Genomic DNA, 10874 nt, shown 5'->3' with positions numbered 1-10874 from the left:
CAATCATCACTTTGAATGCAGCTTTTGTCCACACTCTGCCCCCTGAGCCGAGCAGCATTCCCGGGCATCGGCTACCAGCACCTCATGCTGTGGAAATGGCACTGCTCAGCCTGCCAGTCTGGGAGGGCTGGAGGGCATTGGGTGCTCATTTGCTGTCAAAAATAAATAGTTTTGTTGTCATTGTCATCATTGGAGAGTTTCTTTCATCCTTTCATCCCCGGGGCAGTGGGGAGGGGCAGGACTGGGTGCATTTCCCTGAGCGGTGGGCAGGCGAGCATCAGCGAAGGGCACCCTGGGGAAAAGGGCAGGCAGGAGGGCCTCGGGTGCTCGGGTCTTCTGCTGTCCAGATGACCCGAGAGTCTCTTTTTCCAGCCCACCAGCCAAAGAAAGAGTTGGGATTCTTCAGCTCATGTTCACACAATTTTATTGCCACTGTTTGTAGGCTGGTAATTTTTGCACAACCGTGATCATTCCCACTGCAAAAGGTGGTTATGTCCCCAGGTCCTTCTATCGCAGACAAAACAGGGCTGAGGTCACTGCCATGAAAAGCATGCTTCACCTCTAGAGTCAGCCAGAAGGCAATTCCCTGTCCAGAACTGTCTGTTTTCAAGATGGAAAAGGATAATCTGTTCCTGAGTAATTTAAAAACAGAAACCTGTTGCTGAAATCAATTTCTGTGGCTTTAATTGGTCACAGAGACAGCCCTTAAAAATAATTGCGTTAGACCAGAAAACAGTCTCCATTTTACCAGTAAATTATCAGTAAATAGATCAGAACAGCTGTTGCATTGAGACAAAGTGAGGAGATGGACACCTGCTTTTCTGCCTAGACCTTTCTGTGACTTGCCAGAGGGTTACAAGAGCTACAAGTGGCACTGGAACCTTTCCAAAAGCAGCTGCTGGAGATAGAAGGCTAATGGTGTTCATCCCCTCATTATGCCTATTGTTTTATCCACAGGGTAGGCAGGGGATCAAACTCAGTCTTTCTCACTCTTAAGGGACAAGACACCCTGCAGAGAATGTGTTTTGTGTCACTTACAAATGATCCAAAGCACCTGGAAAGAAATTCCTTCTCATCTGCTTGTCTCTGGAACAGCTATACACTTTGTACACAATGCTGTCTCTCACGTTGCCCACACACACCCTGCTTTCACTCCTTTTCTACTTGTGCAAGGTGTGCACAAAGCAAGGAACTGAACTATCCATATCAACTAATGGTAATTAAATATTCCCACTCCTTATTCTCTGTTTGCATCACACAGGAAAAAGTGTAAAGCAGAGGGATCTAAGGATTTATAGGGGACATGCAGTTTATTAACATCCAAGCGTTCTTCAACTTTGCTCTTTTTTGCAGTGGCAGTTTTCTGGCATTATCTCCTCTGGACTACTGCTTAGAGAAAAGGAGCAAAGCAAAACAGCAATTTGGATCACAATTCATTCTGATCTCAAACTCCTTTGCCTTCCTTTGAAAGCTCAGAGAACTGAGGAAGTCCCAGACCCTTGAGAGGACAGAAGGTCTGACACCTACAATGGAAAGCCAACCCATCACACCTATTTCCTTTACTGAAAATATGAACACAGAGATCAGTGAAGACACTGGTTTTGATTAAGGACAAGAAATGTGTTTAAAGCATGATTACAAGTAAACAAAATTCAGTTAAAGGCTTAACATTAGACTGTACAAAACATACTTCTAGACAGATGGAGCTTTCCCTTTACAGAATTGGAAAAATCATGGTCTGTGTCTCCACCTGGGGGGGAAAGCACCATGACCAGATCTTACTGGCAAACTGAGTGGGGAAACAAAAGCATACTGGCCCTTTGTAATAAACGACAACAGGTAAAACTGACTTTGAATCTCTTTTAATGAAGATACAAAGGCAATCTGACAAACAACCCATACATCACTCATGAACACACAAAGGTTTAGAAAAATTCAACAACTCTGCTTTTCTAAATGAAGCAATTGCCCCCAAGTTTGTCCTATGATCCCACTGATATCTGACCACTGATCGGTGAAGGCTCTTGTCTTAAGAGCCTTGCAGGCCTGGGGTACTTCAGAAATTTCCTCCTTCCTGGCATTTAAGGCACTGAGGAAGCCAGTTCCAATTCTGTGGGCTGAATCCCTCCCTGAGCCACAAGCCTGCTGCATATGAAGTAGAAAGCATTGTCACCACACAGGAGTGCTGTTGTTGATGAAAATGCAAAGCTCAGCTCAAGTTGAAGAGGCAACTGCTGCAGTTAGCAGACACAGGGGGTAGAAAGAAGAAATGGGGACTTCTCTGGATGGAAACTTTAAACTCTGGAAGGAAGATGTAAAATTTCAATTTTAATTTAAAGCTTTCTATGAGTAGCCTGCTCAGTAAAGTACAGTGTGCTTCTTTTCACAAGAAGTGCCCTTTCCAAGTCCTGCCTAGCTGTGTTTTTACCAGACTCAGGGTGCCATTGCATGGGCTGGGCACAGGCCACTGACAGAAGTGCAGTTTTACCAGGAGACTGAGGCTGCCCAGCACAAGCTGTGCCCACTGCAGAACCCCATGTGGGCAGCACAGCAGCACCACCTGCTCTCTTGGAACACCCCAGGTGGGCCTCTGAGCAGATGGGCATCCCAAGCACCACAGCTCAGCTGTGGAAATAAGCTTTGTATGGAAAGGACCTCAAGGATCATCTAGTTAAACCCCCCTGCCATGGGCAGGACACCTGCCACTAGACCAGGCTGCTCACAGCCCCATCCAACCTGGCCTTCAACATTTTCAGGAATGGGGCAGCCACAACTTTCCATCTGCACCACAGCTGTGCCAGCTGTGAATTCACTGTGCTTCTGCAGCTTCCTGGTTATCCTGGAACCTCCCTGACAGCCATGCTCCCTAAGCCCATGCAAGCTGAGGCAAAAGGGATGCAGGTGAGGGAGTGCCCCCATCTCTCATTTTCCCTGAGCAGAGGAATTGGATGACAAATGTCCCAATGCACCAAAGCACACTGCTCCTCACACAGGGAGTGTTTGTGAGACAGTTCAGATTAATTAAACCATGGGTCTGTGACCACTGGGACAACACACAGGGAAATTTCAGGTCGACAAGACAAGTTCTATGTCCATAATATAAGAAATGCTTTCTTGATTAAAGGAAAAGTGTGTAATCTTTTTAAAAAGTAATTTTTCTTCCTCCACACTGTTATTTCAGACTGCGTGGAAACAACTTGTTTAAACAAGTGAGTGCACTTTTTCTGTCAAAAATATTAACTCTTGTCTGCTTCCCACTTGAAAATTACTTAATGAAGCAAGTTGTTGTTTTTGGGGTTTTTTTCCATTGCAATGGCAGTAAAGTGGTGTCTATCTCCTAAAATATCAACAGCCTGTCAAACCTTCAAACCTTCTGATCTTCAACTTCCCAGAAAGTCCACAGGGTGTCTACTTACCTTATATAAAATGCATTTCAGTCAGAAGGATGGGATATTTAACAAAGCATGTATTCCTTACTGTATTATTCAGTCCCTAGAGACATTTAAAATAATTTTTTTAAAAAAGCAAATGCAGCTGGTGTCCTTGGAGGAAATCTGGGATCTAAGACAACACACCTGGTCTTTGAGAACATATCATACTTCAAGCAGCCTGCTTCCCACTGTGGTACCAGAATCTCTGCTGGCCAAAAAGCTCCCCACACCTTTCCCAGTCCTACAGATCACCCACCCATTTCCCTCCTGCCTTCCCTGCCTCCAGTTAGGTGCACAAATTATCCTTCTGATACACAGTCCCCCTGGAAAAAGCAGTGTGGATCCAATTAAACTCAGGAGTAAGCAGGCCTACTAGCACATTCTTCTGTACAGCCCAAATGTAAGGAGCACTTCAACTGGAATGTGGTCATGATAAAATGAATCCAAAAATAAAACACTGACTAAATTAAGTGCAATTTTGCATTTAAAGCATAGGAACAACAAAGGCAGTTTTTCCCTGCTATTCTGAGGTTGCTGGTCTGGAATGCTGCTTCACTTTCCAAAAGGCAAGAGGCACTTCAATTTTTAGAGGACTGTGCAGTTTGTGGGTACCCACATGGCAATTAATTCTTTGGTAAATCAGCATGGCAGCAATGCACTGAGGATATGAAGGAAGTCCAGTCATGGGCTTTGTGGCTCCTTTTTGCAGCTGCAAGAGCTGCTGCTGGGTTACCTTGAAGGGTCACAGGCTCACCACCTCTGGGAAGCCCCAGGACACATGGTGGTAGGAACAAATCCATATGAGGAAAGCCAAAGGAGATATTAGAATAATGGGTAAAGTCAGGGAAGAATTATCAGAGTAGCCATGTCCTTCTCATGTCCCTATCAATGCATATGAATCACCTACCAGAACAGCCAGAATTGCTGGAAAGGCACCACAGCTGCAGTGAAATACAGCTGCTTAGACTCAGACACCCAAGCTGAAGGAAAACATTGAAGAAGTGGTTTCCAGGGCTTCTTTTAAAACAGCAAGAAGTATTGTGTAAAAAACATTTCCCTGTACAGTAACATTAAAAAGAGGAACATTAAAAAGAGCATCTGCATCTTGCTTTAGCCCATGTTAAATTTCAGCATAGCTCATGGAAACCACCAGCAGCTGCCCTACAACAGCCCTGAGCGCAAGGAAAAGGAGTTCACTGATGGTGGAAAACTGCTGACTGCTTCTAGCCCTGTGCCATCTCAAAAATGTTGTGGAGTGGAAAATCTTGTTCCCCTACAAGGAAACAGTATTTTTTTAAAAAACACCAGGAGAGAACTATGTTGTTTGCCTGGTTATTTGAGACCTTCCACATTTCCGAACGAGAGAAATTCCAGAGCCGCCTGTTACGAGGAATTCTTCTCCTTGTATTTCTGGTAAGCATCCAGTATCTCCTTGACAACACTTGGATCATCAAGTGTGGTGACATCTCCCATGTTGCTTGACTGTTCAGTGACTACTTTCCTCAGCAGCCTTCTCATGATCTTCCCTGATCGGGTTTTAGGGAGGCGCTTTACCACCTGCAAAGAAGGGAAGGATGCACCTTTAACAGAACTTGAGTCCTGCTGGAAACCACACGGAAATCTGGCTGGGCTGTCCTAGGCCTGGCACACTATTTCATGGCCACAGCTCCTTTGAGGCTCCTGGGAAATAGATCATTCACACAAGATTACATCCAAGGAAAGGAGTGCCACTAGCCATACATTTTATTCTTATTTTGAGTGGATTTTGTTCCCCATTTCCACGTCCAGACTGAGTACTGTAGGATGCACAGCTCTTTTAGGAATCAGGACCTGAATATGCTGTTAACTATTAAAATCCAATTACACATGAAAACTTAGGCACAAATGGTGACACAAATCTCAACACATTACCAGAACAGACAGAAATATATTTATATTCAGCTTTACAGAGCAGGAATATAAAGCAACACAATTCTGCACATCAGCTGCAGGGTCTCCTACTCAAGGAATATCTCTTGTCTGCTGATGTTTCTCTCTGCCTGGTATCTGTCAGCCTACACACCTTCCTTCATAACCAGAACAATCTTAAATGCCTTGGCTAGACCTCCTGGGAAGGACTTAGCAGCAAATAAAAGGCTTTAGCATAAATGTGAGCCTGATGAAGAGGTCTCAGACACTGAGCAGAGACAACAACAGGTCTCACATTTTGCCACACACTCAGGCCAGCAGGCTACAAAATTCTATAGCATTAACTGACGTGCGAGGAAAGAGTTAAGAGGACTTGTCTGCAGGACTACCCCAAAATACAGAGAAATGGAGGCATTCCCTTGCACACCTGCAAGTTCTGGAAACTTCTCCAATCCACTGAGGATATCCTGGGGTGTTCCAAGTTGAAGGAGCCACTCTTGGCTGCTCCTGTTGTATTCTGTTGCCTGTGCCTTGGTGTCCACCTTACATGCATGTGGCTAAAGCAGAGCCCCTCAAAGAAGTATCTGGTCACTGCCTCCAAGAAGAGAGAAATGATGCAGGCAGACCTTGGGGGACAGCTACAGGGCAGCTTTGTGAGCTCTCCCCTAACAAATAAAGGGTGCTGCTGAAAGGTGAGGAGCTTGAGACAGAGCTTGAGCTCATCAGTGCTTCCAGGGCCAGGCCTGCTGTGCAACAGACACAGTCAGTGCTTTGAGGTCTGATGTTGATGCTAATGATCACTGCAAGCTAGCTGGGCAGTGTGACTGCCTCTCAGTGCCTCTCTCACATACAGACAGACCTCTGCACCTGCCCTCCCCCTCCATGGATCCCTGCTGCCAGTCCTGTTTTCCTGCCTCTTTATCCTGCCAGAGCAGGACAACAGCAGCACTGCAGGCAGGGCAGTGAGGGCTGCTTGATGTGACCATTTCCTGTTGCTGGTTCCAGTTTCAGTCTCCCACTTACCAGGATGTGGTCAGGCACAGCATACTTTGCTATCTTGGAAGCCACTATGGTTTTGAGTTCTTCTTTGATACGGTCTGCATGAGCTGTCTGCTCCCTTAGCACTATGAAAGCAAAGGCACCTGGAAGACAAATGAGCAGAAGCCATAAACATCGTATTAGAAACTGTCTGGAAAGACCAAGGATGCTCATTTGAATGCCAAGGAAGGTTTCAGATCATTCCTATGCACAATCTAGGGGCTGACAAGAAAACCATTGACCTTTTTTACAAAAGCAAGTCAGACTGCACCCCTCAAATGATGGCCCAGCCTTTTCTTGGAATCTGTGACTGATGTCCGTGACAATGACAAGTCAACATAAATTACCAAAGTGTTATTGGGATCAAAGGTTGGCCAATGTAAATCAGCCATTCCCATTCTGTTCAAAGGACATTCTAAGCACAATCCTATAAAGGAAGCTCTACCATATACATGAACATTATGGATGAAAACAGCTTAGGGAGTAACACCCAGGTTAGGAACATGTAGCTATTTTCCTGGCTATCTTTGTCTCTTGGGGCTGCAGTGCCAGTCAGCCTAAGGAAAGCTGCCCTCCCATTCCCTCAGCAACTCCTAACATGCAGTCTGAGTTAGAATTTAAGGGAAATAGATGCAGATATCATGTCAGGATACTGCTTTTCACATACCTTCTCCTTTGATCTTATGTGGATACCCAACCACAGCTGTCTCAGGGACCTCAGGGTGATCAGCCTTCACAAAAAGTCAAGCAAAAACACACAAATCAGAACTGCTTCAAGCCCTACAGATTTTGTGCCAGTTGCTCTACAAACAAAACAGCTTGCTCTCCCCTTGACAGATCCTGCTGAAGGGACAACAGGAAAGCTGGATGCCAGCCTCCTGCTGGTGGCCATGGCCACAGCCATGTCTCAGGGAGTAACTCTGTACTGGCCCTGCTTTCATAAACAAACAGCCTCCTGCTGGTGGCCATGGCCACAGCCACGTCAGAGAATAACTACTCCACGGCTAAGCCCACTGCACACCAAGCTGAATTTGCAACAGCTGGAAACCCTCTTTCTCTTTCTTTGTGCATGACTGTGGTCCCAAATGGCAACTGGCCACTGCCAAATCACAAGCAAAACCAGTCTTGCAGTGCTCGGTGCTACAGAGAGCTGTGGCCAGCAGAGGTAAAAAGTGAAGTTGCCAACATCACAGTGCACACTGGACTTGTGTTTACACGTGCATAAAGCATACCAGAAGGCAGAAAGAATCAGATTTATTCATTCCCTTGCCCAAATGCATTTTTGTTACTGTGCTACACATCAGTGATTACTTCTGTTGCACTGCAGAGTTTAATTTAACATTCTTCTGCAGTAAGAAGTGCACAGACCAGAAGAAAACATGCATCTGCATCCCACACTAAAGAATGGATTATGTTATCTTAAATTAGCTTAAAATATGAAAGTAAACACCATAGAGCAATCTAGGCACATAAATATATTTTCTTTACACATGCATACACAAACACAGATTGTGAAAGGAACTGGATCCTATAGTAGGATCAGAAACTTGCACAGACAAAAGAATTACTCACAGAGGATAAAGTATGATTCTGTACTCCATGTAAACACAGCTCAGGTTCATCAGATGTTACATTTAAGTGCCATATGCAAGTAAGGCACATAATACAGAAATAAATATACAGGTCAAGCTTTAAATATAAACCCTCTGAGGACTTTTTGTTTTCAATTCCCAGAGATAATACTATTTTCTCTCAAAATGATAGGCTAGCTTTGCAGCTGACATAAATCAGTGTTGCTTTGTGTTTAACATTGCTGAATTCTCAGGCATACTCAGCCAGTTCAGATAGGCAGGAACCACAGGTTTAGGAAGGAGAGGCCAGCAGAGGGGAAGGAAGAAATAGGAGAGACATTTATGGAGTGCCCACCAGCATCCAAAATGACAACTACAACAGCACATCACTGAGAGGAAACACAGCTCCGACAGCTCAGTTGCAGGGACTGCCCACAGTGTGGCTCCCCTCACTTGCTCATCTGCTGTCTCCTCAAAAAGGGAGATGTTTCCTCCTGCACCTTTGCTGTTCATTGTGCATCAAGCTGTGTCTGTGCAGGGGCAGAGGTCTGAAGGCAAGAGACAAAGCTGCTTTGAAAGGGTCACCCTACCCCACAGACATGCCCTGTCAAGGGACCTCCACCTGCTTGGAACTTACCATTGCATCTTCAATTTCTGCCGTCCCCAGCCTGTGCCCACTTATGTTAATGACATCATCCATGCGCCCTGTGATCTGGTAATAGCCTTCGTGGCTCCTGTAAGCACCATCCCCTGTGAAGTAGTAACCTGCAGCAAGACACAGGGCTGATCAGCAGCAGCAAGTGTGCCCGTGCTGGGCTCTGGTGCAGGACAGACCCTGCTCTAGGGTGGCCATTAGGGCAGGGTGCCACCTTTGCAAGCTCGCACCTGTGTGACCTGCCTCCCACCATTTCCCACCACTTCCCACTCCCCTCTGCCATCCCTGCCCTCCTCTGCTCTGCCTGGGCTGTGCTGGCTCCCAATAAGCACCTGAATAGCACCAAGATGGTGAAGCTCAGGTCTCTGCCAAGATGGACAAATCAGTGCAGGCAATCAGCAGCAACCAGTGGCTGATGTTCCTGTTGTAAAACCAAGCCCAGCCACACAACCCAGCCATGCTCAGCTGGACTTACCAGGAGGGGAGGGGCTCTCTGATCTCTCTAGGCTTTGCCTGCCTACATCTGCACAACAGCTGCGTGCTCACACCTCTTGGTGCACACAGTGCTAAGGTAAAACCACTTCAAATGCCATTTGCCATCATGCCACAGGCTACTGGTCAAGCTCAGAGCTGCTGCTGGCAGCACAAGTGGAAAACTACAGCTGTTCAGCTGAAAGGGAGCAGCTCTATTACATTTTGTACATGGGAACACTGCCAGGTTTTTTTAAATCACTTTCACTACGATGAATGAAAAGCCATTTTCCCTCCCAGCTAACAGAGATTCAGATCCCAGAGAACAGTCACTCTCTAGCATGTGAATGTGGGAGAAACACTGCTAATCAGATCAGCTAAAAACTCCAAACCACCCCATGATAAGCATGGAGGGTCTAAAACATTTGATGGAAACTGGAAAAGGCCCAAGGTTTCCTGGAAACTCCAGTCTCACTGAGGAACATCCTGTAACACAGATTGTGTTGGCTCTTCACCAAGCCCATGTCGGGATCTGAACTGTTCCAGTGGCACATCTGAGAAGCAGCAGGCAGCTACTGCTGTGAAATCTGAAGGTGGTTCTTGCCAGGACCCATTATTGCCCTATTCATGGACTTTCAGTCATGTTTTCTGCCCTTCCAGATCAATTAAACAGCTATCAACTAAACACCAACAAGACATCAGATACAAATGTAGTGAGTAATAAGAGACTATGGGGTCATTCAATTTCTTGTAACACTTTCCCATTTTATTATCTAGCTCATTTTGTACAGTTTTCAGGATTGCCTGTCTAATTCTTGCACTCTGTAGCTTTCAAATCCCTTTCAATTTCTTCTGAGTGATAACAGTTGTGTTGTCCAATGTCCTTCCAAAAATGTTTCCCTGCCACTTCTAGTTATTTACCAGACAACTTGACCATATTTTAAAAAGGAAGGTTGTATCACAGGGTTAAGATTTGGTGATGTATGAGGTATTTCCCATCCAATATGCCTTTTTCCAAGTGAGATACAAAGCTCCAGAGAAAAGGTGCTTGGGCATTAAAGTTTTCTAGAAAATACATCCCTTTTGACAGCTAGAAAGGTCAACACAACCTAAAACCATCAGGGCATGCTTACAACCCGTGACACACACCCCAAGCCACCATGAAACAGCAGAAAGTACTGCTGAAAATACTCAGTGTGCTTATACTGCAGTGAAACTGCCTTCCCCTGGCCCTTTCCTTACCTGGGTAGGCTTTGAAATAGGCATCAACGAAGCGCTGGTGATCCCCATGGATTGTTCTTGCCATGCCAGGCCATGGCTGGGCAATGCAGAGTGCACCAGACACATCATTGCCCTCTATAACCTCTCCCTGCAGGTTCAAGCACAGCAAGGATGAACAGGTGAACAAAAGAGGAATAACAAGGATGAACAGGTGAACAAAAGAGCTTCTGTGGCATTGATCCAACAAGAGTCAGCCTGTTGCTCACTGCAGACTGCCAGTGGAGGGTCACAAGTGGAGAAAATAAATTGCAAACAACTCTTCTAGACACTTGCAATGCCCTGTTGGCAAATCTGTATGGACAACTGAGATATGCTCTCTCTCTACATATATAAATATATAAATATATAAATATATAAATATATAAATATATAAATATATAAATATATAAATATATAAATATATTTATATATCTATATATAAATATAAAAATATATACATATATACATATATAAATATATAAATATATACATATAAATTGCTCATCTATTCTACCATTTTTAAGGAGAAACAAGCATCCT

At 45.0% G+C, this 10874-nt stretch overlaps 1 protein-coding gene across 1 annotated transcript in view; it reads right to left on the bottom strand.

Moving 5' to 3' along the window:
- Positions 1-4170: 4170 nt before the first annotated feature.
- ACSS1 (acyl-CoA synthetase short chain family member 1) overlaps positions 4171-10874 on the bottom strand; it is a 29046-nt gene continuing 22342 nt past the window's right edge. Inside the window, exons 10-14 of the mRNA XM_039706430.1 lie at positions 10317-10443; positions 8586-8713; positions 7045-7108; positions 6363-6481; positions 4171-4988 (exon numbers count right to left, since the gene is read on the bottom strand). Of these exons, the coding sequence (XP_039562364.1) occupies positions 4815-4988; positions 6363-6481; positions 7045-7108; positions 8586-8713; positions 10317-10443 (612 nt within the window). The 3' untranslated portion in view covers positions 4171-4814. The remainder of the gene's footprint in view (positions 4989-6362; positions 6482-7044; positions 7109-8585; positions 8714-10316; positions 10444-10874) is intronic.

This window comes from Passer montanus, unplaced genomic scaffold (genome assembly GCF_014805655.1).
Source record: "Passer montanus isolate IOZ18808 unplaced genomic scaffold, ASM1480565v1 scaffold192, whole genome shotgun sequence".
In the NCBI taxonomy this organism is placed as follows: Eukaryota; Metazoa; Chordata; class Aves; order Passeriformes; family Passeridae; genus Passer; species Passer montanus.
The sequence above is the reverse complement of the archived record's forward strand: the minus strand, read 5'-3'. Positions and strand labels throughout refer to the sequence as shown.